The sequence below is a fragment of the Cygnus atratus genome, chromosome 5, assembly GCF_013377495.2.
Source record: "Cygnus atratus isolate AKBS03 ecotype Queensland, Australia chromosome 5, CAtr_DNAZoo_HiC_assembly, whole genome shotgun sequence".
NCBI classification, from domain to species: Eukaryota; Metazoa; Chordata; class Aves; order Anseriformes; family Anatidae; genus Cygnus; species Cygnus atratus.
Window position 1 is genome coordinate 59,318,635 of NC_066366.1, and position 27,906 is coordinate 59,346,540.

General features: G+C 46.9%; 1 protein-coding gene across 3 annotated transcripts in view; it reads right to left on the reverse strand.

Moving 5' to 3' along the window:
- Positions 1–27,906, reverse strand: part of PRKCH (protein kinase C eta) — a 116,238-nt gene that overhangs the window by 62,395 nt on the left and 25,937 nt on the right. For all 3 annotated transcript variants that reach the window (XR_004779362.2, XM_035551104.2, XM_035551105.2), the window contains exons 2-7: positions 26,020–26,083; positions 5,599–5,749; positions 4,747–4,781; positions 3,168–3,256; positions 1,353–1,482; positions 308–435 (exon numbers count right to left, since the gene is read on the reverse strand). Coding sequence is in view for 2 of the 3 variants with exons in the window: in XM_035551104.2 (XP_035406997.1) it covers positions 308–435; positions 1,353–1,482; positions 3,168–3,256; positions 4,747–4,781; positions 5,599–5,749; positions 26,020–26,083 (597 nt within the window). In the remaining variant the exon portion in view is untranslated. The remainder of the gene's footprint in view (positions 1–307; positions 436–1,352; positions 1,483–3,167; positions 3,257–4,746; positions 4,782–5,598; positions 5,750–26,019; positions 26,084–27,906) is intronic.

The window sequence follows — 27,906 nt, forward strand, 5'->3', positions numbered from 1 at the left end:
AGTTTGGGGTCTGATACTCTCATTTAGGCCAAACAGATGCAAGCAGCAATGGAGTCACACCACTACAAAACATAAACAAAGTAACATTTATAGACTGATGCCTCCACCAGGTTAAATCTGGATAGAAAACATCCATTTTCCAGGTGAAATCTTTGCCACAAGTTTCACAGAGCAACAGCCTACACATGCAGCCCACTGGCCAATGCCACTTGTCATAACTGAAGTCTCTGATTTCTCCTGTATGCATACAAATTGGACTCAGATGTAAACATTTACAAATAGAGGAGGAAAAAAGAAAAAGACTCACCGAATTTGGGGAAATGCTCCCAGGTTGCAGGCCCATGCACGCCAAGGTTTTAGCGAGCTCTGCTGAGTTCACCCCACAGTTTGGTGCAACATTTGCTTGGCATCGGATGTGGACGTTCATTTTACAGACTGACAGGGGCGATGGCAGGGGTGAAAAGTAAAAGCAGAGGAACAATTAGAATAACTTGGAGGGATTTATTGCTGAGAAATAACTTAGCAAAGGACTGCTCAGCTTCAGGAAATATACTGACCAGACTCTACCCTGGATCTGAACAAAGAGTGTATTTTTGCCACTGATCTCAGCAGAAACAAGATTAACACTCATATAAGAGAATAAACTCCTGAAAATCAGATGAGCATACCTCAAACAATCCAAGTAGGGTGTTATATTACCTGTAGCTATTCATAAGCTCAAGTATGTTTGTGAGGTATATAAATAACATTGCAGCCATGCCTTCAATTAAAATTAGGATTTATAATGCCACAGAATTAGCTACAAACTTTCCCTGCATTTGCAGATATCTAATTTTAGAGATATGTTGATTAATGGGAAGTAAAATCTTTCTTGCTTTCACTCATGGACGCACATACGACCTCTTGTGGGAGATGAAGGCAAATGGAGATTGTTTGTTACCTATAGGACTTTACAGTCTAGATCACTGAAACAAAAACGTGGATATGTTTTGTCATCAAGTAACAGTATGACAGTTTAGTCAACCTGTGGCGATGACCTTCTTTTCTTTGGATGCCTTTTGCTGCCTTATCTAATTAGGACAGATAAGGTAAAGAGAAAAAATGATGCAGGAAGCAGCAACACCCAAGAATATTTTCAACAGTGCAAGCTAAACAGAGCTGTGCTGAGTAAAAATTTGAGTCCTTCTGGAAACCTGATATTAAAAAGTAGATGTGCATTTTTGTAACTCTTGCAAAGATGAATATTTATTGCTTGTCCTTCTCTTGGTTGCAGAAATCAAGCTCACACAGTGCACTGAGAGTCTAAAAATATATATAATGTTGTGAAAAGACTACAGTAAGAAGCTGCTCACTTTTACACTGTAGGCCCTGTCGCATAATTCCCCAGAGCAAGGAACCACAGTGGTCACAGAAAGTTGGGACTTTGTAGTTGTGGACACTGAACTTATGAGGAATGTTGATTCCAAACCTCTGTTCAGTCACCTGAGGGACCAAAAGAAAAGCAGAGATTTAAACATTCAAATATACACATAAACCAAAGTCCATTTACATATTGACATTTAACTGCAGAACCGTGAAAATAATTCCAACTCAGAAAACATCCCAATCCATCACTTCACTGAGATTTATTGTAAGAACCCTGATTGAAATCTCGTTTGCAGAGAATCTACTCTGGTTTACTTGCCAGGCAGGCTGGAATATCTGACAAAGCAGATTTTAAAGAAGGCTGCCCAGGCAATTTTAAATTCTTAAAACAAACTTAGAATTAGAAAGCATGGATTACCTCATCACAAACCTATCATACGAAGGTGCCAAATATAAATTGCTAGCTACAGCAATTTGTAACTAAATAGTTCTCAAATGACTAACTTGCATACTATGTGCGAACATGTAACTTTATGTCAAACGGCTGATTTCATTAAATTTAATATTGAATAGTTTTCCCAGCTCCTCCTAAAGTTCTCATTTCTTTTCTCACCCTCCTCTTTCATTTCAGGCCCACATTTAGCTTCGTAGCTTGCTGTCATCCCCTTTTTGACTTTGTTCTTTTCCAACTGTGAATCTTTCAGATCTCAAAGACACCTTAGAAAAGGTTACATCAGCTGAAGGAACCCATTCCCATTTAACCTCTTCATTACTTTCTAATTTGTGTCTCAACAAGCAGCTGCTGGAAGAGTGACTAGGGGAAGCCATCACTTAGGAAAAGCTAGAGGGGCTACTGAAACGATGAGTTTAAAGCGAGTGGTGCCTCCTCACCTCTGTCTTCTTTTAAAGCAGTTTAAATATGTTATATACCATTCACAATGCTAAAAGGGGGGATGAGGTACAGGGATGACGACTCAGTATTAGACTTGCACTTTAGCCTTAAACATTTTAATTTATTTTTATCTGGTTTGGCAAGGGGTCATTTTAAGAAGTCTAGCTCAGCAGTTCTGAGTCAAGAAATAATGAGGAAAGGCAATTGCTTGCATGCACTAGAAAGGTTTCTGCATGGGATACAATAGATCTACCTCCCAATTAAGAACATTTCAATTGGGTTTCCTCAAAGAGTTATTAAACAATTTCCAGTTATAGAAATGAGATGCAACGCACAGTGCTGTTTTAGGTGGGGATGTTATTCCTGTCAAATACAGCCAAAACTAGCACAGAAGAAAGCCTTCAGAAACACAAGTTATGCAAGGGTTTCTTTATTACAACATAAATAATTTCATAGAGTAAAGGTGTGGTGCAGTGACTAAATGGGCACTTAAAATTACCGAAAAAGAAAAATAAAAAAGGCAAAACAAAGAGCAGTGGTTGGATTTTAATGCCAGAGGAATCCACATTAAGAGTTGGGCACCAAATTTTGATGATGACGTGGTTAATCATGAAGGAAAATTACCAAGGAAAACAGTTTGGTTTGCTATTTCTTGATCTTTTCAGATGAAGACCCTTCCTAAACTATGTGGTGGTCCAACCAGTTAGTGGAATTAACAGAAGAACAGCTAGATGATATTACACAGCCTATGTAATATCATAATGATAGGGATGAATGTCCCTATCATTCTTCCTCATTTTTAAATCCATGAATGAAGGTAGCACAGAATAGGTTCTATGATAGGGAAATGCCCGGACAATCCTGAAGATTCACAAATTACGATGACCCAAAACAACAAACATGACTTTACCTTGAGATCGTTCTTGTTAGTATTGTTTTGGCACGTGCAAGCTGTAACAATTAGATGATGGCAGCGCTTGTGTACAACACAGGTGCATACTAGGAAATAAAAGAGGCATGCTGAAAAGAGCTTTTGAAAGACTCAGAACACATCACCCCATCAGCTGGTTTCTTTATGGCTCACTTATATTATCAGGACACAGTAAAAATGCGAAAAATAATCAGGGTGGCTCAGAATTTCCAAAATCTCCTAACAGATCTGGAGATTCATCTACAACCCACTGCAAAAGAAATTTTGCACTGGATCATTCATACTGACTAGAAAACAGCTGCCATAAAATACAGGAGATGCAAAGAGAAACACGAGTGTAAAATGAGCTCCCTAAAAATGCTGTTGTACTTATCCTGGGATATTTCACACACATACACAAACAACATCAGAGAACACAGGCCTGAGATACCAAAAGCCATCCCTACATCTCAGTGGCAAAGCGTCTCTCCTGTTGGATACCCAACTGAGTGCTGTCCAGGTTAGTTTGTTAGGGTCAGTGCAATGCCTGCATCTGGGAAGCTGGGTAACTGCAGCAGAACGGTGCTGTGTCTAGGCTAATCAGCTAGTCCTAATCAAGAGGACTAATTAGCCCTAAAGCACAGCAGGGCTCTCTGCAGCTCTGAAGCTGGCTTGGCTGGAATGAACTTGGATTCCTCCACTCCATAACCCTGCGTGCACTGGAGCCAACACTAATGGCCACAGCTACTGAGTGGGCAAGGAGATTTTTGTAATGGAAAAAGTAAGTTGCAGATGTGTTGCAGGGTCCCGCACTATTCCATCTGTAGCTGACTTAAGCTTACATTCACAAGGGTCTACCAGTAACATTCAATTTCACCCAGAGATTTTATGCAAGATACCCATTTGGTTTACATGCAGCTTCCTTGCATATCAACACTCCAGTGCCCTATTATATTGCACAAGAAGGCTGTGTTAGAAGGCCTGGGTGACCATGCACTTGTGAAGCAAGTAGTTCTGCTACCTTACCATAGAAAAAAAGGGAAAGGAGCTAAAATAATTAAGTGCAAACAAGGACCACGTACATCTGTACAGCCATTCAGCCAAAACGTGCATTCAGACACAAGTGCTGCACCAGGCCCCGAGACTGCCCTTTGAAGTCACATCCTTAATTTCACTTTGTTTATCTACACAGGGAGAGAAAGGAAGAGGGTGGCCATTCCAGCAAGGTGCTTTGTGTTTTAGTATCAGCTGGACACTGTGTTGAAGGGACGTTGGGTTTCTAAAGCCTAGCCAGGTGTTGCACACACTCAGTAACTTGGTGGATCTGTACAGGAGGAAAACTGTGGGTGAAACACAGCAACTGGACCCCTAGGTGTTTGCATGAGCATGGGTGATTGTTCCTACACGCATTCAAGCCACCAGACTGACAGCTGCTCTAGTGCACGGTTTTGGCTGGCTGAGGAGGAAGATAAGCGGTGACTTCAGAGAAGCTCGTAACCACAGGACATCCCAGCAGCACAGGGAAGTGCTCCTGAGGAAGCACACCCAACAAACACAGAGCCCGAGCAGAGCACCTTACCTTGACACTGGTATCCCTGCTTCCCAAACACGCCCCTGTGCAAAGCAAAACATGAACAGAATTCAGTAGCAGTAAAGCAGCCTTCCTGCAGACCATTTACAGAAAAGAGAGCCAAAAGGCAAGAGGATCCCAAATGACCAGATCCCTGGGGAAAAACTGCCCAGCAATAAGGGTGCAATTCAGTACTGGGGGGGTGTAAGTGTAGCAAAGTACTGCCAGGGCCAGAGCTTACAGTGCAAGGCTGTCAATGTACGTGTTATTCTTCAAATTCCCCCTCACTCTAGTTTCTGAAATACTTCGTTTTATTACAACACACACCACACTTATTAGACTGATCCCAACAGCCCACACCCTGTTATTATCTCTCCTACTCCATGCTCTTTTGAGACATATATAAGTTTTTCTCCCTGCTCTGCCTACGCCCCCACACATATCATCCCACACCTTACACCTCCTCTGATGGCTTTTCTGTTCTCAGACATTTTCTCTAGTTTTTCAAGCAACTGTTTTTCTCATTGTAATCTCAAAACTCCACTCAAACTAACATTTGTGGTCTTTCTTTACTTCTTTTTCCTGAAATAACATTTGCACTTACAAGCGAGGAACATTGTCCTATCCCCACACTCTCCCAGTTGGCTTCCAGCATCCAACCTACACATCAGCTCTGGCCTCTCTGCAGCAGATTCCAATTTGCAGTGTAAATGTACCCTGGTAGTCCTGGGGGGCATGGGGAGTCACTTTAGTAGCCCTTGGTAAAGTGCTGGGTAACCGATTCAGCATCACAGATGGCATGTCAGTCCCCAAACATAAAGGGCAGGAAGGTCCGCACCACTGCTTTTGAGCAATTCTTACCAGATGAACTCCCTGCAGTGTGAGCAGTATGTTGGCTGTCGCAGGTAGGTAGCCATGAATTTGTGCCCGTTCACCTGATGCACTCGTCTTCGCATCGCCCGCTGGCGCTTCCGAGTGAGGTTCTTAAAAATTCGATCCCTCGGGAGGGTTCCTATGCAGGAAAAACAAAAAGCAACAAAGCATTAGCACTGTTGTGCACAATTGCTACCCCACTTTTTGCTATGTATGGCACAAAATGCTTTCAAAGGCCACGATTACATCCCTGGTTTAGAAGTTGGATAATTAGGATCTAGCACAAGGAAAGCATCTGGGAAAGGCAACAGAGTAAGTTAATGGCAAAGGCCAAAATCTCAAAATTACATTCTTCATCTAGAAATAACTGCTTCTTCCCATCTGCCTCTCACTCCTCTCCCATGTTGAGACATGTCACTAACACATTGATTCATAAGGTGTAAACAGACCAGAAGCTCAAGGCTAATGAGTTATCACAACTCACAGCTCTTTGGGTAATAACTTCTGAAAATGTGACTGCGTGCAACTGACTGACCAGCCCCGCGCAGTGGTGCTGAGCCAAAGCCATCACTTGCTTGCTGAATAGTGTTTATCCTCCTTCAGTATCCTCATGCTATGCTTCAGCATCACCATTTGTAGTGACTTTGCTGTTTGGTACGTGTCATTCTCCACTTTCTTTAAAGGGCTCATTTACCAAAGGACAGATAATATTTTATAGTTCTAGAGAGCAACGCACCAGGAGCTGTTGGCACTGCAAAACTCAATCATCTCAAAACTTACTGTTATTTATTTATTTATTTTCAAAAGCAGGTTTAGTTCAGCCATATAACAATTCCCGAGCAAAGCTCAGTTTACACAGAACAAGCCACTCTTAAAACACAGAACTGAGCCCTGGATCCAGAAAGTCATTCACATACAGCAGCAGACATCTGTCTTAAAAACCACAGCCATCTGGCTTCTGGGATCCTTGCACAGACCAGGTCAGACTCATCTGAGCTTCCGAGATCAAAGCCTCATCTGGGCCACACTTGCCTCAGAAGAAAGAAATAAAATTTGCAGTGTTCGAGTCAGTTGCTTTCCAAAGGATGGGATCAGGCCCTCCTAACAAGTGCACCCTGGGGACACATGCTGGAGTCTGCTGCAGGACAGCATGCACCAGCACACTCAGGACGCCTGTTTCGAGGGCAGACTGCTGCAAGACAAAAGCCTGCTATTGCCAAACCTCTCTGCATAGATATAATGCCACAGGAAGAGCAGGCAGTCTGTAAACTTCCCAGCTCTCTGATCGTCCCAGCGCAGCTGATCGGCAGCCGTACCCAAACACAGCTGTTACCGTACCACTTCATTTGCCCATAAAAAGGGGGCAGAGCATTTCCCTGCTTTCAACTAGCTTTGTTGATTAACTACTAAAAAAAAAAAAAAGCCATCGACCTGATCAAGGCTTGAAGTGTAAGAGTCCCACATCACAGGCACATTTCCTGGTCCTTTCTCTAAGAGTGGAGATTAGGGAAGCCGTCCCATCAGCGCTGAACCCAGCCACTTCAAAGGGATGCAAGCCACATGATGTATTCCTTTGAGTGTTCTTGCCACACAGGTTTCGGAGCAAAGCCAGCCATAAAGCTCAGTTTTGCTTTTTTTTCTACTGCATTCTCCCAGCCATTTGTGCACTTCCATAGGCACCGACTGGTAACTTCATACCCAATGACTTAACTGTGACATGGAGCTTGGCCTGACTGTGAAACAGCTTGCATTTATTTTTAAAATGGAAGCACACTATAAATTAGGATTTTCCCATTAAAAGAAAAAAGGATGTGGTATGGCTCATCCAAGCACTTAAAAAGAAACCTGCCTTCTTCGCTGCCGAGCTTCAAGCAGTTGCTCAGAAAGACAAGTGTAGAAAAGCCTGCTCTTCTAGGGAAGTGCTTAAATGTGTGTTTAATTCTCACTGAAGCCAACAGGACTCAGGGGACCACAGGAATTGCCAGGCTGAATCACAACATTGGCCCATCTAGTTCAGCATCCTGCCTCTGTCAGTGGGCAACCAGGAACACATGACAGCAAGATGGAGGAACCCTGCAGCTGTGAGATAATTTGCCTCTTTCCCCCACACAAGATGTCATTTTGATCTCCAGAAGTGCGAGCCGACGTGCGGAGGTTTAATATCCCTTCCAAACATTCAATCATCGCTGCGCAATTTCAATAGCCTTGTTATCTACCACGGAAAACATGGCTGAGGAGAACTTCAAGAGGTCAACCAGTTCATCGTTCTTCCCCAAAAGAGGAAGCCAGTTCCTTTGCTGAGCTCAAACTTCGTGTGAGAGAATAAAAAATAAAAAATCAGAAATTTCCTTCCATTATTTTGGAATTTGCCCACCTTTAAATTCAAGTGAACCTATCCTTTGTCTAGGCGTAAGCTTACACTTAAGTGTTTTTCTGGATCAGGGCCAAAAACCTCAGTTGGCAAAGTTTTCTGGCTTGGAGCTCAGCACGCACAGGAGAACTTCCAAGGAATGGAAAATGAAGAGAAGCATTTGGGAGTGGGTGCTGAGCACAGAAGTCAATCACCGAAAGCAGCAGCCCGGTCACCAGCTTGCTTTGCACCGGCTGCTCCTTTAGAAGCCCAACAGCTGACCCCCCTAACTTCATGCGCTCCCATTTACCAGAGTTTAAGGGAATTACATTCCCAGTTTAGCTCACGTAGGTCTGTTTGTCACAGTTCCCCCTGGGGACCAGCATGGGATAAAAGCCCCCTGCCACGAGCAGGCCCCAGGTGGATAAGAGCAAAGCAGCCCACGGCACTACCAAGCAGGACACGCAGTGCGGCCTGGGGCTCAGCCTGCTTTCAGACAGCCCACGGTTTTGAAATGGTTCACAAAGGGTTATTAATATTTAAAACATTCCTCAAATTTCACGTTTTCCCACGTTACACTGTTGCATTATCCTGTGCATTTCTCCAGGTGCAGGTCTTCCAGGTGATCCTCACACCCATGCTTATGTTCATCCCGCATTAAGTTACAGCAAATTTAGGGTTTATTAAACAGAAGACTGACTTCAGCAGGGCCTGCGCTACTTTCAACATGGAATCAGCTCTTTTGGGTACCTGCTCCCCCCATATCCCGATGCTGTCTGGAGTGAAAATGGGAGGGGGAGCCCAGCACACCTCAGGGCTGCAGGAGGACATCCACCACGCGATCTGGTTGATCCAAATACACGGCCACGTCCCACAGAATAAATTCCTCCTTCAGAGGGCCCGAGCACTCCCCGACCCCTCACACCACGGCACGGAGCGGGTGAGTTCGGCCCCCCAACAAGGCCCAGGTGATTCTGAAATGGCGGACCACCACCACCAGCTATCCTTACCACCAAAACCACCTTGTTCCCGACAGCCAGCCCTCACCAGGATGGCAATTCCTCAGCACACAAGCACCACATATGCCAAGCCACCCACAGCATCGCTCTCAAGAGGCTGTGGGCCGAAACCACCCACTCATGCCTGCTCAGGGTGGCCAGCACAGCCCCCGTGCCTTTAGCGTCACAGGGTGTAAGGTCGCTGCAGAAGTCTTTCTGCTCACAGTCTCTGGAGAGTTTCCTACAGAACATGGATTTTCTGCTCACGTGCTGACAGGATTTTGCCAAACAAAGCAGCTCTAGACCACTTTAGGAAGACCCAGACTTTTAAAAGCCTCTAATCTCTGGTGAAGCAACAAACCACCACGAATGGTTCGGATGTCCACATACTGCTATAAAAACAAGCAATTACCCAGTGAAGGGAGTTGTCTGCGTTGATGGTTAAATTTGGATGTCTGTAACTATGGGGTTTTTACTGCGCCTGGCTATCTGTAAAAGCGACTACAAAGTCAAGTACTAAAAAGCCTCTTCCCTTTTCCTCCTCTCCACTCAGGCCTAACGCGTGTTTATGCCAGTGGAAATTATGCGTGTGGAGGGAGAGGAGAATAAATAACCCACCGAGTCATCCAGGGGCGGCTGCAGGCACTGGTGCCCCGCTCACCCAGCCAGCAGCACAGACACCCTGCCCTGCCTGCCCCTGAGCCCGCCTGATCCTGCCTTCCCGGACAGAGAACCCCCTTTCCCCATTGCATACCTTTCGGACAATTAAGCACAACTGCTGTAATGAAGTTATTTATCCGTATTGCTCAGTGCCACTACCCACTGCTCCTTCCAGCAGTCCTGGCTGGAGCTCAGCTCCTCCTGGTGCAGGAAAGACAAAGCAAGCTCTGCTGGAGAGACAGGTGAATTCATTTCTCAACAAGCCTTTTTGGAACACTTTTTTTTAAATTTATTTATTCCAAGGGTTTATTTCAGTTAAGTCCTTACAGCGGTGGTGTAACCACAGCAGTAAGACAGACGGAAAAGCTGTAGCATGAAGTGCTGTGGCGTCACTGCTCACCTCAGAGTAATCAAAGCGTGTCAGAGCTCACCCATCAGAAATCAATCTCAGCACTGCTGCCGTAACGCTGGCACTACAAGTATTCGGGTACGCCCTGGCACATGAAGCTCTCTAGTGTTATAGTTCAGCACATGTCAACAAAACTTGCCTTTGAAAGAAAGACATTCAAAAAACAATGTAAAAAGCCTTAAGCAATAATGCTAATAGATTAAAACTTAACGAAGCCTTTTTTATTAGTACCAGTATGTGTGCTATCCTGTGCTCCCCTAGAAGCATCCCAAGCAAGATCCCATCATACTGAACACCATACAGGCATGGAGTGGAGCCCAAGCACAGGACACACTAGACTGCCAAAAGCATGTGAGCAGACTGGAGGCCATCAGCTGCAGCTCACAGCCCCTCACCAGCGCCGCAGCACAGAATAACAACCGCTGGGATCAGGCTGACGGCCCTCCTAGCCCATGTCCTGGCAGCGAGTAGTGGGAGGGTTTATTAGGAAACAAATACAAAAACCATCACCTACATCAGAGGCGGGAAGGAAAACACACACCCATCCCTTCCAGCCATCAGTGGTGCAGGAGCTCTCTCAATGCTCACCTAACAGCAGGCTTCTTCCTATTTACTGAAAATAAACAGAGGCTAAACCCAGATGTTTATTTTCCAAGCTGGAAAACATGTATCTTATGAAAAAAATCCCTTACAAGGACTTGGTGTATCAGTTAACCAAGAGTTTTATCTTCACAATCCCATGGATAGCCAAAACCACAGGAAGCCTTCCTAATTAAAACATTATAAACACAACGCAGCATTGAAGAAGCTGATAGCCCAACTCTGAAAGGGGAAAAGGATTTCAAAGCTACGACCTAAAGTTGTACTTCCACGGCTGATTGTTCTGCTTCCCCAGAACATGTGCTGTAGATTGAAAGCCTTTCCTTTCTTAAGGACTGCAAAGGTTTCTCTTCAGTTCACCTCATAAGTTACCTGGACGTGTGAATCTGCCAAAGGAAAACAGCACATCCCCAGAAAACTTCTTAACTACATGGGTAGTGGTTCGCTTTCACTTCACATCCATATGAGCTTCTGTCCTCCTGCAATTTCTATCAGTCTGTGCATGAAAACAGATCAGTTCAAATCCCAGTAGAAGCTTACAGTAAAGAAAACACGTGGCACATCAAACAGAGGCTGAGGCTCGTGTTTGAGCCAGCTGCTGTTTTCTCCCCTCTGAAAGTGCGAGAAGTTTGGTACGAAGACCAGAGAAAGAACTAGCTTGTGCTGGCACGGCTGGGGTGTCTTCTACCAGCACTTGACAGAAAAGCCATTTTAATGGGCAGTTCATCTTTTAAGATGTCAACCAGTCAATATTGTCTTAAAGAACAAGAAGGAATAATAGAGCAATTTACTCTGACTCCAAAAAAAAGGAATTTTCCCACTCATGAGTACGAAGCAGCGTTCTCAGCAGTCTCAGAGATGCACAGAACATGCAATCATCGTTGCCCCAAACAGAGCATCAAGTCACACAGAATTACGCACTCAAGGCAAGGCCTTTGGTTCTCGTCCACATGCTGAAGTAGGGCAGACCCCCTTCCTTGTTTTTCTTCCCGGTTTAAGACAAACTGGTCTCAGCTCTCACCCTCAGTGCTGAGTGATCAGCAGCATTTGAATATCGAGGCTGAATAATGATTTTGGAGTGCAGCAGCAGTGAGAACAGGATCAATGAAGTTCAATCAACAGCGCTAGCGAACATGACAGCGTTCAGCTACTGCTATAAATCCCATCACAAGCTTATTTCTGGAATCACACCATGACGCCAAAGCTCTGGCAGCAACAGCAGGTGAGGAAGAGATCACAATGCTGAGCAGACACGTCTCAAGTTAGCACCAGGACCTTTGGGGGAAGTTCAATTTGCTTTGCAGTCTCTAGCATTTGGATGTAGGAGTGCAGGGACAAGGCGAGAGCTCTGCGGAGCTGGAGAGCCCAGCACGTGGCTGCCAAGGGGCCATCCACAGGCACGGGAGAGAAGAGGGCTGAGAAGCAGAAGGCAGAGCCTAGTGCTAAGGCTCGAGGAGGAATAGCTGCTTTATATCTGTTTGCATAAGTCCTGTGAGAAAGTGAGAGAGGAGGAAGAAGGCAGCTTGAGAAACTTAAAGCAACCAGCAAGGGGATATTCTGCTGCCACTTGGTGTCTACAGACCAGCTATGAATACTATAGAGGTTATTTTGCATAGAGTTTTAATCGTGATTGCCACACAGCTTTTCAGACACACACAGGGCAATTCAAAAATATGATTTTCCACATCTGCTCTTATAAATTCTAAATAAATAAAAAAAAAAATCACAGAAGTCTGCTTGTGGATATTGACAGTTAGGAAGCAAAGCACCGCAGCATGCTGTACAAGGCTGCAAAACATGATGGTAAGGCTCTTTCATTCATTTCTGTAGCGAGTAACAATGAAGAGGAAACGGGATGTGGAGATTAATGGAAGATTTCCATGAACATGAACAACCCCATGCCACAAAAGACCAGGTTCTGAAATGCAAATCATCACATGCCAGCTAGTTTGTGCTGTCCAGGCCACAGGCTGCAGAAGAGATGCCAGCTGCCAAGGAGGATGTGTTTGACGGGAAAGCCACTTCCCCGTGCCTCCCTCTTCCTTCTCTTTTCAGCCACACCGCTGTGAGAGAAGGAAAAGGACAGCTCCATTTTTCACCTACGTGTTTCTCTGCCAACAGCAAGAAACGTTTTTCTTATGCTCAGTTTGTCTTTGTCTCTACAAGCTTCTGCGTTAGTTTGGAGATGGTAACCTCGTGATATTTGTTTGAAAGAGATACCAGGCTGGGGTGATAACAGCTAAGAACTGCCTCAACATGCACAAGGAGGAGATGCCAGGGGAAAAGGTTTTTAATTTTAAATTGGAGGAGGGACTTGACAGACAGCAGATACCTGGAGCCCCAGATAGGCCCTGTGACTGGAAGGCCCACTCGTATCTGTGCCTGTACCCAGCAGGAGGCACACAATACCCACGTGGTGTGTAAAAGCAGGATAAATTAGTCAGGTCATATCCAGCGAGACGACAGACGGGAGCTTCCCTCCGGCTGCAGCTGAACGTGATCTTCCAGGTGCAGCCGGGCTGGGCGAAGACACCCGGCCCCAGCCCCGTGCTGCCTGCTCACGACGCATTCCCCTCCCCAGCCCCTCGGACCTGCCGGCCTCACTCCGTGTGCAAGTGTGACCCAGTCCTGTCACACTGATCTGGGCTAGGGACAGGCAACAACAAAGGAAACCAAAACCCGAAGGTGACCCACACAACAGTAAGAACTGCGTCCCCTCCCCAGCTGGGGACAGAGCTGCACATCTGCTTGGAGTCTCAGTTTTACCATAAGATGGGGAAAATCCTCCTTCTTGCTTGAAGATGTACAAATAATACTAGTACCTTGTACTTCTTACTGCATCACTCGTTAGAGACTTAACGAACCGATTCCTCTCTCTCCTCCCCTTGCCAGTTATACTCATTATTATTTCCTTCTGCTTAGGCAAGTGAATTTCCATTGTAAAATCTCCTGTTAGTCCTTCCCACCTACTAAACCGAAGAGAAAAATGTTGAGATGTGATTTATTGGGAAAGGAAACCATTTAAATATATTATTCATTAAAAACAGGAAAATAAAACTAACAAAGCAACTTTGATCTTTCCCATGATTAATTCATGCACTAGAAGCCCTCTGTACCGTAAGTTTTAGAAGATTTCAAACTACGCTGCGCTGGCTGAAGGGTACGAGTACTACTGATGGAGTGACAGCATTAATAGGTCAAAGTTAGCAGCACCTGTGCAAAATCCTTGAGAAACACATAATTGGCACGCTGGGCAAACAGCAGGGAGATCCTGAACTTTCCCCTGATCCCGACGCCTCGGGGCTCGTGTGTGTTGTAACAGCCAGCAACTCATGCTCGTCGGTAGCTCCGCAGTCGGTGTTACAACACGCGACGAGGAGGCCCTACCTACCCAGGAAAGCATGAGTTTCCAAGTGGCATCTATTTTTAACCAGATGCAGCTTCGTGCTATTTTTAAGTAGATGCTCCAGGGACATCCTTCTTCTGGGCTGCGTGACCAGCTTCGGAATCAAAATCAGCCAAGAGTATTAAAACAAGCGTGGTTACACAAGGTTTTACGCTCGAGTAAATTTGCTTGGAAGTCATGCCTTTATGTTTAAGCAATGCAGCTTTTCCAGAGAGATACAGGCTCAACATCTGTCCCAAAGAGGGGGCACCAGAAAGATATTCTTTATGTAACATGAGACAAAAAGCATAAAGAAGCTGGGATGAAGAGAAAGCCTGTTGAAATGGGAATACCAAGCAGCTTGTATCCAGCAGGACCCAAGGTCTTGCAGCAATTTGACAAATTGCAACCACGTTACAAAACACTGCAGCCATCCCTGGGATAAAACCTCAAGTTTCCTTACTAGGGGCACAGCACCTTGCAGTGGGAAAGCAAATTGTAACCAAAAGCACAACTGGAACCTAGACAGGAAGAAATTAATTGGGAAAGTTAACAGAGTTGGACAAGTGACTTCAACACTCCCCTTTTCTTGCTGTTGGGGCCGCGCAGCAGAGATCACCGGTGCCTCAGCCTTTCCCAAGTCTTCGCTGGGGCATTTGCTCTGTGCTCCCTTGGAGGGACGCCAGCACCTGAGTCACCAGCAGCCTCCCTGCAGCAGCTCCTGGCTGACTGGGCACCCAAGTCACACAGAGCCAGCCCGAGCGGCCCGGCCGCACACTCAGCCCTGATTGCACAGCCGATCCCTGGTACTCTCGAGATTTCCATGTGGCAGCTTGCTAATAAGTTCCCTAATTGCAACAGCCTTAAAAAGCAGGTTGTTTACCATGTCGCTCTCCCACGCAGGTTCCCACACACCACGGGCCGAGCAAAACGCCGCCGCAGCAAAGCATTTGTCAAAAAAATGAATTCAGCCTCTTGTATCCCAAGCTTATTGCTGCCATGAAGAGGCTTGCCAAAAGGCAGCACCTCTCATCAAGACAGCCCCACCTTGGTAACGCGGCGAGGAAATAATCTGTCTGCAAGTGCTCAGCCCAGCGATAGCATTTGGCTTCACTTCACAGCCCGTCCAGAAGCACTCCTGCGGATGGCGCGGACCATTTCTGCTCTGCCCCACGCACCGCACCTGTCCCAGGGCCGGCGGATTATCATCATTCCCCAGAGGGATTTCCTGTAGGGCCGTGGGCCAGGAGGAGCAGTCTTTGGAAAAGACATCTGTCCCAGACAGCCTCCCGCTCGGCTAACCCAGCCAGACACGACCAACCCCACTGCCCCGTCTCTCCCCCAACAGGGTTTTCACACTGCGATACATATTTCTCCATTTCGGAGATACATTTCTGAGATTTCAAAAGCAGATGTCCCAAATCCACGCAGCTACAGCTTGGAAAATGCTGGGTGCCACATGGAGAGGGCGTTGCTTGCCTTGGCTCGGGATCTCTGCGCAGAGGGAAGGGCCCCTGCAGGTTTCACCAGCTCTCCAACAGCCACCAGCGCCACCAAACCAATTTTCTTCTCACAAACGGACGGCCCTTTCCACGAGGTCTAAGAGCAGCAGTAATGCGGACGTGCTCTGCCTCCCTGAGGGCTCTCCCGTCTCACCCTCCTCGACTAATGAAGATGCAGAGGTGGCTGAGCGGGAAGAAAGCCACTTTCCCCACCAGCTTGTGATAGACACCTAAGTCTGCAGCTCCTTTCATCTCCTTCCCAGTGCCTCATGGAGCAGGAACATACGGGGAGGGAATTTGGTTAGGCTCAAATGGCATGAGATGAAAGTCAGACTACGGCTTGATGCTCGCAACAGCGTACTTACACTGAGTTAAGCAGTTCTTCCCCCATACAGCAGCGCCGTGCCTTCCTTCCAGCACTCCCCTCCACACAGGCACTTCTCTGCTGGATCAGGTCCCAAACCTGGTTTAGCCGCGCACCCTGCAAACAGCTGGGTTGGCACGATGCGAGGCGTGAAAACAATCTGGGAGGAAAAGAAGCCAGACATCGTTGTGCCTTCTGTAGGATCTGTGTCACTGACGTCCAGACTTCGGAAGCGTCCTGACAGCACAGCCCAAAGCCTTGCGTGCTGCTGGACTCAGCCCTTTGTGCCCACGCACGGGGTGGAGGGTGCCTGAACAGCTACGGCGTGCGATGGTCCTGGAGTGCTAGAGGCCACCAGCCCTTTGGGCTGTGACACTGGCACCTCTCTCTGAAGGACTGGCTTTTCTCACCTTACCCCACATTAGCAGGTGAAATACAGGACCAAAGGCAACGCAGGTAAAAAGTGTGTGCAGGACCAGACAGGGGCCCCAGATTCTTCACCCATCCCTGAAGTGCTCTGGGCTGTGCAGGCTGGAGGTGAGACATCTTCCTCGGCCTTTGGCTGCTCTGCAGTATGACTGCTAGCAGGGCGTGCACCACGAACATACGGGGAGGCCAGATGTTAGGCACAAATTTCAGCATTTCCTGACGTTTGAGAGTTTGATTTTGTAACTTCAGTGATATCCCTCAAATTAAAAGGTTTTTATTTTTAAGATGATTCCAAAACAAATTAAAGCATCACTGAAAACAAGTTACAGCCACGGGAACTGCGGCAGCCTTCCCCTAGCTCACCAGCAGGGCTGAGGTCCCACGCACACAGCGCTGTCCTCACTCCCTGGAACAAAGTGAGGAACAGGTAAAAGGTTTGCACGCTGCTGTGCAGATCCAGCACTGGTGACAGAGGGACACACTGGCTCAACAAGTTTCACACCTTGATGGGAGAAAAGAGCTGAGATTCTGGAATAAAAACTTGGTTCCGGATTCTAGCTAGAAACAGGCATTGCTGATCACAGCTCTTCTATTGTGGCCCTTCCTTGCCCCCCCAGCTCCTCCACCATACGTGTCTTTCTTCTCCCCTACCCACCCTCTGAGCTTCTCTAAGCTCTTTGTTCCTTACAGCTTCCGGCCACCTCCACCCATCATCTCTCCCCTGCCCAGTCTCCTTTTTCCTTCCATCTCTCCTTTATATTTCTCCGTCCTTCTACCTTCTTGCCCTCTGTCCTTCTTCCCAGGTATATTTTCCCAAAGGCAGCAGAAGGCAGATGGAGACTGCGGAGGCTCTCATCCCTCCCACCCCCCTCCTCTGCCAAGCTTGAGGTCACCCTGGCAGAACGACACCAGGATCTTTTCGTTCAAAGCCGTGTTTTGATCCAGCATCTCGTTCTGGAAAACAACTGAATCATTTCGGCTGAAGCATTCCAGAAAACAAACATAAAACATCTGGCACCATACCCCATCAAACAGCATTTCAGGCTGGGAACACTCAGCAACAGCCCAAAACAGGGGCGTATAAATTGTGAGCATTAGGATCCACCTCTGAAAGCACCACCTGAAGACAAGCTCTGCTCACTGCAGCTCACCTAAGGCTGAAGACCCCGTTCTGCTTGGCTGCCAGCAGCTCTCCCAGAAAGGTTGCTACCTCATCTTAGAAAGCAAATTAAAGGGTAGAGGAGACTGGAAAGGCAAGGTTTAAATAGCAAAAAAAGTGTGGGCACATTTAGGGTTGCATGTAGGTGGCAGATGTCCCTGTACTTCTTTTTACCTTGTCTGGCACCGATCAGCACAGCCCAGATGCTTTCTTTCCCTCCCAAAGGCTTTCTTAGGATTGTGGGGAAATTTCCCAAGGCTTTGCATTATCCCACTCCCACAGAGTGCAGGAATTGACTGCCACAACACCTACAACAAGAAGCAGCTTGATGCTGTCGGTTCTCCTCGTAACTGTGGGGCCAGCAAGCACTAACGACAGATGAACACCTTCCAGGTAAACTCAGGTAATGAAGCACTGTGGACCACTGCGACTTTGCTACCTCACAGCCTTGCACATCCTCTGATGCTGACAGTCCCGGCGGATCTGCTCACACATCGAGTCCAACGCTGCCCCAAGGTGCCAGAGGCTTCTGGACTCCTTACGGGCTGGGCTGTCAGACCCGAGGAAAACCCTTGCCTGTTGTGGTACCACCTAAACGAGCAGTCTCCTCCAAAATCCAGAGCTGTCAGGCCTGGATGTTAAATGGTACGTTGCCCAGTTTAATAGTTGGTGGAGGTGAGGTTAAAACAAAACAAAACCTAACAAAAACAACAACAGCAAACTATATAGGCTTTTTTCTGCTACAGATTTACAGGGTGACCCTATGCAAATTACTTGGGCTTTTGGTAAGCCATTCACCTATTTGATCAGTCAGGTACCTCGGGAATTGTGGCCTAGGGGGAGGCGAACACAGCCAGAAGGTGTGCTGATGTCCTGGGGCACCCCACCTTCATCCTGGTGCAGGATGTGATCCAGGTGCCCTTGTCAGCAGAGGATGATCACCAGGCAGGGAGCAGCCAGGACAGGGCTGCTGTCGTCATCCCCGGCCGCAGGATCAGGGTCCCAACCTCCAGCAGCTTCGTGCTCTGCTCCTTTCAGCCCACGTTTGCCACTCTGCTGTGCTGCAGCACAAACACGCACTCCGGCACAGCGCTGTCCTCCAAGGCCGAGCAGATAGATGCAGCTCCTCTGGGAACCACCGTCACTTCTTCCAGGAATCACGGCAAAATAAAGCAAAATAAAATCTCTGTTCCTCATTACCGCCAGGAACACTGAAATCCCAGAGCAGATTGCAAGCTTGCATATTTATATTTAGGTTTTCAGAGCCTAGACAAAACACAGCCCACTGGAAGTAAAGTTAACCCTAATATTGCTGTTTGCTCTATTTCTACAGTGGCTGGATATCTACACAGTTGGCAGACCTTGGCAAGTCATGAATTACTACAAGAATCCCTCAGCTTTAGATTTACTGCTCTGCCTATGGAGCTCAAATCAGTCATCTTCCAGGAAATAAAGGTGGTCTTGTGACTGCACAATGGGCTGGGGGCTGTCCACCTCCTGGCTCTGCATTAGAGCCCCTCCATAACATCGAGCAAAGCACTTCATTTCCCAGGGCGCAGATCTTCCAGCAGTCAAGAATAAGCAGACAGTTCTGCCCCCCTCATCGAAATCCTTCTTACCTGTGAAAACTCAATTTTCAAAAACTGCCTTTTTTTTTTTTTTAAATGGATGACAGTCATATGTGAGATGTAAGAGTGCCAGCGTACAAAAAAATGAAGCCCTAAGGAAGACGCCGTCCAGCCCCTTCTGCTCCCGGCATTTCATAGCCCAAATGATGTTTCGCAGATCACCCAAAGGCACCTCCCTGCAGAAAGCATCTCCAAGTCGTCCTTTGTGGTTGCTCAGACTTTGAAATTCTCTCCTTGGATCTTCAGCGCTGCTGAAAATTTTTAACATCCTTGTGCTTAGCTCATGCAGGCTTAGTGACACCGACGGAGCCGCTCTCACTCCCGCTGGCCTGGCTGGCTTGGGAGCGCAGGCGGGCACAGTGTGACCTCCAGGGCAGCAACAGCAGATCAAGACTCCGAGATCAGCCTCTGGAATTGCCTCGTACTTTTCAAACTGATCACTGCATCCCCAGCCTTGCTGGAAGGTGCTGAAGTTCGCCTACCTCCCATGCAGAGATGCAGAGCATCTGTGGATGATGCTCGCAGTCTCTATACGGATGCAGTCTTCTCAAGGGTGCACTTTGGGGGGATTTTTCCCCCCATGGAACTCAACATTGTTCTGACCTATTCCCTTCTCAAAGAATAGAGCTGACCCAACACAGGCTGCATCTGGAAATCCCTTGCCTGAAGCATGCACATTTGTGACCAGTGTAAAGCAATCAGGCATCGGGGGAAAAAAAAATACAGGAGTATAGAAAAACACTTCCCCTGCTGCTCTGTCCCACGTAAGACTTTGGGCTCGTCATTAAAGACCTTCTTGTTCTCAGGCTGTGCACCTAAAACAGCAAAACATATTTTTACCCTGTCCCACACTGATATTTCCTGCTCAGATCAGGAGGATCTCTGGGCAGCGTCCAATACATGCCTTAAAACTGCCTGGCTCGGGCTAGTAACCCAAAACAGAAGAGTTGCCCAACTAGCCAGCAGCTGAGAACAGGACATTTTTTCATTCTTGGTTCCTAGTTTCAAATAATTATTCCCCTGACTTTAAAAAACAGGCTGAAAACAGTTATTACTGCAGGTCACGGAGGACCAGTAAACATTTTTTTTTTCTCTGCCTTGTGCAAGAAGCTAATAATGCGTCTGCCACAGAGCTTTGGTGGGGCTGAGAAGCCACACTGCAGCACGCAGCACAGACCTTTTTAGCACGAAGGCTGTACCACTTAAAACTTCAGGGCTGCAGGTCTTCGCTGGTGCCTGTCTGAGGAAATGCTATTTCTTAAGACAAAAACCATTTCACATTAGAAAAACACAACGTGTTCTAAGAAAAACAACAGCAGAAGACAAAGCCTGTGGTGCTTGAGAACAAACCATCCCAAACCCACCACGTGACAGCTGCAAGCTGAAGAAACGTTTCCTGCTTCAGAGGCAGGTTCAGGCTTCCTTGCTGCTGCAAAGCCTACCTACATTAAGTATTTAGCAAGGGGTGCTATATCTGCTCCACCACTTGGCTTTTCAAAATTCTCTTTGTTCTATTTCTTGCCCAGAACTCAAATTTTTCTTTGTCTTTCCTAATGCTGAAAGAAAGAAAAAAAACACCACCATCACTTACCTCACAACACTGAAATTAAAACTGAACCTCAAGCCAGAATTATCACTTTGAGTGGCAGTGTCAGGAAAAAAAAAAAAAAGGCAAATTACAAGAGTTCAAAGCACTAAAATAGAAGCACTTCATTTTCTACGGAGTTTGCTTCATTCATTAATTCAGTCAAATCATTACTTTGTATTACTTTCATTAGCTTCGCTCCAAATTAAAAATAGCAAATAAGCCATAGAGGTGGCAAACCCCGGGCAGGGCAGTGTTGCAGGCAAAGCAGCCGGGGGGCTCCAGTGCTGGAAGGGAGAGAGGCTCACACCATCCTCCAGGTGCATGCCAGGGGCCTCGCGGTGCCCATCCTGACCCCAAAGAGTTGTGCCATGCTGGTAAAGCACGGACCTCAGCCACACGGGGCTGGAGGCATTGAGCTGCCTCCTGCCAACGCTGTCTTCATGCCAGGGTGCTTCCAGGTGCCTTCCAGGAGTGGTGGGGCTCCCAGAAGAGCCTCCTCGAGAGCCGTGGTCCTCAGGGCTGCGGCAGAGCCCAGCGGCCTTACTGCAGCACTGCTTGGTCCCACTGCTCCCCGCTCCCATCCCCAGCTCCTCGGCTGAAAACACACTTCATGCTCACAGACACAGCACGTTCACAGCAAAGGCGTCTCTAGCAGAAGCCACTTTATTTACTTTAAAAAGAGAAAGGGTCTCAGGCCTGTTAAGGAGATGAGGGGCAGACGAGAGCGGCGCCGGGCCCCGCACACACCGCCAGCAGGACCACGGTCGTGCCTCTGAGAGGTAAATCTCCTCCCGAGGTAAGGAGATTTCCATTCTCATTTTGCACTGGCCAGTTTGCACAGGAAATATCAGCCAAACGAGGGGGGTTAATATAATTGGATATGGCTTAGCGCAGCAACAAATACGCATAGTATGGAAAATAAAGGTGGGCAGGGGTAATTTCACTAGGCCTCCCTCGCTTCCTATCGCTTTGTTCCTTTCTCCTCCGGAAAAATTACCTCTCTTTTTAACAACTGAAACAGGTGTATTTCCCTGTCTCAGAACAGCAGGTTACCACCGATGGGCAGAAGAGCCATCTTCACCGGAGTTTCCCTTTGAGGAAGCAAGAGGCTCCAAGGGAAACGTAACGCATTTAAAATTTGGGGGGGTTTCAAGTTGCTGAAGAAGCTCCTGTCTCATTGCCATCCCTGGGACACCCGCTGGGAGAAGAAAGGTCTGAGGATGAAGCAGTAACATCAGCACTAAAAGAAAACCACTAACCCAGTGCTGGACTCTAAAATAAGTAAAGGAAGGCAAACAGCCTCATCTCTGCCTCCCCTGGGGGACCCTTACCAACCAGAGCCAGGCCCAGCTGGACACGTGGAAATCCTACAAACGGGCTCCCAAACACGGCTCTGCTGCTTCTGTCCATGCCAAAACACCTCAGGAGGCAGTGACAGATGGGCATGGAGGAATTTACAAAGGACTAATCTTTTACCAACCGTGTATTTTCTATACGGCACTCATCTTCACAGCACGTGAACGCTTCTTTCAGTCACAGAAGCACCATCCTCTTCCTCCGTTCTCACAATGGATAAAGCAGAACCAAATTATATTTTTGGTCAAGAGAACTCATCAAACAGAAAACAACCGCTCCCAAAGCCAGAAAGTACAAGCTGCCAACACCACCGGGACTGTCTATTTTGGGTATGTTTTCTAGGACAGCGAAATAATTGAGTCTCGGGTGTACCTAACGTTTGGGACTTCTTTCTTCCTCCCTCCTCCCCTCTCTGTCCCTCTCTTTCGTTACTTTTTTGGTCTTTTGCTTTACCGGAATTACATAATGGTGGCTGAGGTTCAGTGAACTTGGCCATTTCTATAGACAAACAATTAGCTCTGCAAAAAAAACCACCTCTGAAACGACTCACACGTTGGCCAGTCAGTGTGAAGACCAGCAACAGGCACTGACCCTCTCTCTACCTTTGCTCAGTGAGAGCTCTCGGAGGCTTTCTCAAAGTTAGATTCTCCCCACAGTTCACACTAACCCCATTACATTTTTCTCCTGTCTCCACCGTCTATTGAAAGAAGTAAGAAAGAGATGCTGTGGAAGCACATGGATGGCTCCAAAAGTGGATCTACTGACACTGGCACATCCTTCTTTTTACTTTACCTGACTTTTTTTTTTTTTCTTCAACACCACGTCACAGTTGCTGGCTACATTTCAAAGCAGGAAACACACCAGAATTACACTATCCGTAAGTCACAAGAAAATGAACAGAAGTCCTAAAATATCACATTGCTTGAAACCCCATGTGCTACCTCGATGGAGTCTAATGCAAACTCCTAATGTAGAGATTTGGGTTTTATGTGTACGTACAGAAAGACACACGCAGCCTTCAAGCGGTCTCTGCCAAGCTGGCCATAACCAGCGGTGAGGATGTGGTAGCGGCTGCCCTCTAGATTGGGGCAAACAAGCTGAAAGTCACCTTTTGGGCTTTCAAGTTGTGTGTTACTTACAGGCTGCTTTCCAAAAATTAAATTTCCAATACAACTGTGTCTCCACATTTCCAGAAAAAAAAGAAAAAGAGGAAAAAAGAAAAAAAAAGAGGAAAAAAAGAGAGGAAAAAATAGAATAAAACACGATATTATGACAAATACCTCAATGGTTTTGAGAAGGAAATCCCTCCCTGACTGATGCCTCAGCTTCCCAACTTGGAAGAAGTGCAGTACAGAACCTGCACTTAGCCTTGCCCTGGATTACGTCTGTTCCTGGAAACCCTAAATATGACCACGCATGGGACTGACCAGTCAAGAAAGGCCCCAAGAGCTGTCCTTGATCTTCCTGCTCTCTAAGTCCATACATTTCCAATTACTACAGGAGAAAGAGAAGTAAACTATTTCCAACATTGCATTGTACGCCACAAGGGTGCTTACCAGACCCCAGCGTCCATATGTAGATGGTGGAAAAACACGTGTTCTATGACAGATAAAGAACTGAAAGTTGAAGCAATACTTTGTGGACAGCACAGATTTACGCGGAAAGTGAGTTTCAACGGAAAACTGAACTCTGGTCTACTCTGCCCTGCTGCGATGCCCTGCCAAGGGGCTTTTCTTCACTCTTATTCCCTAATCCTCTGAAAACAAGAGGAGCAGACTGCATCGCTGCTGTAACGAGAAGCCACTGGCTTTCACTATACACCCAGTGATGCTATTTGACTTCTTGCATCAATCATAGCCTAAGAACATCAGGACACCCTACGAATCAACGACATGCTGCTCGCCAGCAGCCTTTGCTCCCGCTAGCAGCGCCACTACTTGCTGTAATGATGTACTGGGAGATAGGATGAGAAAGAGCCAGTCCCCCCTCAGCTCAGGCCCAGGCCAACACCCCTGCTACTCACCTGGCCTGCTGCCTTGAGCCATGGCTGCACGAAGCAACCCCACCTCCCTAACCAACAGCCCCTCTCCCCCAACACGCGTTCCAGGTTTCCCCCAGTGCATCACATCTTGAAGAACAGCTCTCCGTTGAGATGCATCTAAGGCAACGTATTAGCCTGGAGGTTCCTTCTGCTAAGCCACCGAAACAAGCCAAGGAAAGGTCCTTGCAGCACCTCTGGGCACTATTCTCTCCTTTCTCTAGCTCTGGTCACTAACCGGGAGATTACAGCATTGACTAAAGCTCCTTCAGCCTACTGAGATGCCCTTCAAAAAGCTGTTGATCCTCCTTCATGCTGTTGGTCATTTATGGACATGCAATACAGAAGCTAAAATGCAGTTGTGCACCTGTGTTACCCCCAGGGACAAGGCAGAGGCACAAAGCCACCTGATATTTACTTGGAAAAGTTCAGCACAGTGATATGATACTCCCTGTCTTCTCCATCACTCCCAGACCATAAATTTCCTTAGGAGTCAAACCCAGGCTTGCTGCTCTCTCCTAACATACCTCCTACGAGCAGGATTACACCCTGCCCACGGTCCCTAGGGGTATGAGCAGCCCCAGGCTGTGTGCAGAGATACCTGCAAAACCCTGCTGCTTCCACACCACCCAACCAGGGACGCTGCTGCAGAGCTCGCCGTCTCTCTGCAAACCCTTGCCTGGCCCTCAGGTACAGCTCAGCTGGTTACACGTTGGGCTCAAACGCTTTAAAAGGCCACAGCTGCCCTGCAAAGAGCAGCACACACCTGTGGTATGCATCACCTCTAATGAGCTGAGCTCTTCGTCAGCTCCCGCGATGCAGCAGCTCCCTACCTACCACAGCAGGCTGCAGAACCAGCAGAGACACAGCTCCCCAGAAGGGTCAGAGCAAATCACGAGCTTATTTTCAAACCCGCGTTTGAAAAACAAAAGGCAGGGGTTTCGACACACTTTGTCCTGGGCACCTAGCGCGACGCGTGAGCTACGTGAGCCAGCAGCCGAACAGAGCCGCCTGCAGCCCCTGCAGCAACCACTGCAGCCTGAGCCCTCCTCGCCTCCAGGACAGAGCAGCAGCAGGGTGAGCTGCCCCTGCCGCAGCCCTGGCGCGCCCTCATTGCTCCAAGCAATGTGTTCCCGTGTAGAATGAGAGAAAGCATTAGAAATCCAGCACCCCGAGACTGAAGGCAAAGGGCAGTGGAGCAGGTCTTGCCTTGATTCTTGGCTTCTGTACAGAAAACGTCCTCCAAACAAAGTTCAAGGCTGCAGCTAAAACAAGTAACAACCGTAAAGGTCTGAGGAAAATAAGCTGTTGGGTTTTTTTTGAGCCCTGTCCCAGATTTCCTGGGTTCCTCCACCACAGCTCACATCCACACTTACACCAGAGTTCACTGCTATCTCAACAAACAGCAGGCAAATTAAAACCATCACACTATAAAAGATGGTTATGGAAAGGAGTATCTGCCCAGATACTTTTTCAGGGCAGCTTTTGCACTAGAAATTTTCCAAGTTTCCTGTGCAAAGTGAACTCTGGGAACAGAAATGCACATGAAGTAGATGGGAATCATTACGGAATAAAAGCCATCCAGATGTTTGAAACATGTTCTACATGCTCCTGATCTTGCCCTTCAAGAGGCGCCCAGGTGAAAAGTACAAGTGACAAAAACAATCCGTTTGAAGGACAACTTCAGATAAATAAACCAGGCTGAGCATGAATCAACTCCCTGGGCCCCAGATCAGAGCAACAAGAGACCAGATGGACTCCAGCACGCGAGGTTAGCAGCAGGCCTTCCAAAATTGCCAGCCGCTTGGGAAGCCTTTGGTGTGCAACAACGTGCAACCTGCGTGGGCAGAGGTGTTCACTTGCACACTGCTTGGTGACCGATGGCAATAGCACACACCAAAGGCGAGCTCTTAACCGAAACAAGCCAAAAATAAGGCCCTTACCTTCTGTGAAGCTGCCGGTAAGGGTTATGACGACAAACACTTTACCTTCTGGCTCCAAATCCACCTGAAAAAGTAAAGGCAACGTTAGGAGAGTGTTTTTCAAAGACTTTTCTCAGGATTTTGCATGACAGATCCTACCAACGTATGATAACATACGAAGCTATATGTATTCTCATGCTCACCCTTAATTTTACAAGAAATTAAGCATCCATGGCTCAAATTGTTCCGCACTTCTAAGAAAACGAAGGAATAAGTTCCTTATTTTTTAAGGAGAGACTGTTCAACACTTTCTTCTTTTTGCTAGAAGAAATAATGATTAAAATAAAATAAATTTAAAAGAGGAAATGGTTAATAGCGTTCCAGTTTGTCAGATAAGCGAAGCAGGAATAACACTAAACACACAGAACTGTCTCAAAAGATTCACTTCTATCTGTTTAGTGCATTATATGCTTATTTCTTCCCTATTATCTTATCCCACTGAAATTGTTTCAGTCTCTCAAAATACCATCTGTGCCACGGTAAACTCCCGTTTCTGATATAAATCACCTTTTGACCTTAAACCACAGAAAACAGGGAACGGTCAGTGCTGTTCCCTAAAGATTTGTCATTTAATCTAAATTAGGTAGAGATACAGACTAGCATTTTAGGGATTAGAGATTCAATCCCAGTGTCAGCCAAGTCGTCCTTGAAAGGAGGGGGTTTGTTGTTGTTTGTCTGTTTTGAGGGGGGTTAGCAGCTTTTTAGTTTTCAGTTGCAATTTTAATTAAGGTCTTGTTTCTCTTTTTTGTTCACCAACTAATTTTTAGCAAAGTCCCAGCTGAGAAGCCCTGAAGTTTGTGTCAACTGTCACACAGAAACCTCACTCAAAGGGGGAAAAAAAAAGCACCCCCTCCATACACCCCCAAATTGCACGGATAAAATTAGCGAAGAGGAGCTTCACACCTCGTGAGTATTGATAAGCCGTGCGGAACAGGAATTCTGAAAATAGAGCTCTCTGGAGGGATGACTAAATAGCAGCGTTTCAAACCGTTTTTGCCATTGTGCAGTCACCTTTTCCTGGTCTGCCATAAAGAAAAGCAAGCCTCCCCCACCAACAGCGCCAACTTCCCTCACGGAGGTGCATTTAACACACCTTCATGAACAACCTGATCTAGTGGGTGGCATCCCTGCCCATGGCAGGAGGATTGGAACTGGGTGATCTTTAAGGTCCCTTCCAACCCGAGCCATTTTATTCTCTGATTTGCGTGCGCACTGTGGAGCAGAAAAGTATTTCCTTGCCCTGCAAGAAAGGACGGGCTCCATTTTTTGTCTTAGGAACCACACATAACCTTCCAACACTTCGTAGCAAAGTGTATGGGCTAATCCAGGGATCTGCACTAACTTTCTAAGGGATGGACATTAAAATATAGGTAAAAAGAGAAAGTTGAGCTCTATATATCTAGTGGGAGAGCCACAGAGCAGTGCTTTCTGCCAGGACCCCCTGCCCCAGCACACCACTGCTCCTAGGGATGCTACCTGCAGCTTCCGTGCCGAGAGCCGAGAGGAGACGGTCTTCATGGGATGCAAATCACGGAAACTAGAATTGCTTGGGAAAACCTTATCATAATGCTGATTTTATGGATACCCTATTTTCCACCCTCTAAACGTATATATATATGTACACATACACACTCCTCAGCAAAAATTTGAATTAAATGTTTAGCTTTGATTCAGGATTAATTTGGGGTTTGCTGGGGCTGCCTATTGCACTGGCTCACAGCAGCTGTGTTTGAACAGCCCTGTCTCCATTAATGTGGAAAACACCCCCCCCAAAAAATTCAATTTTAGTGATACCATACACCATTTTTGTCTAAATTTCAGTTCAATGGGGAGACAAGCAACTTTGAA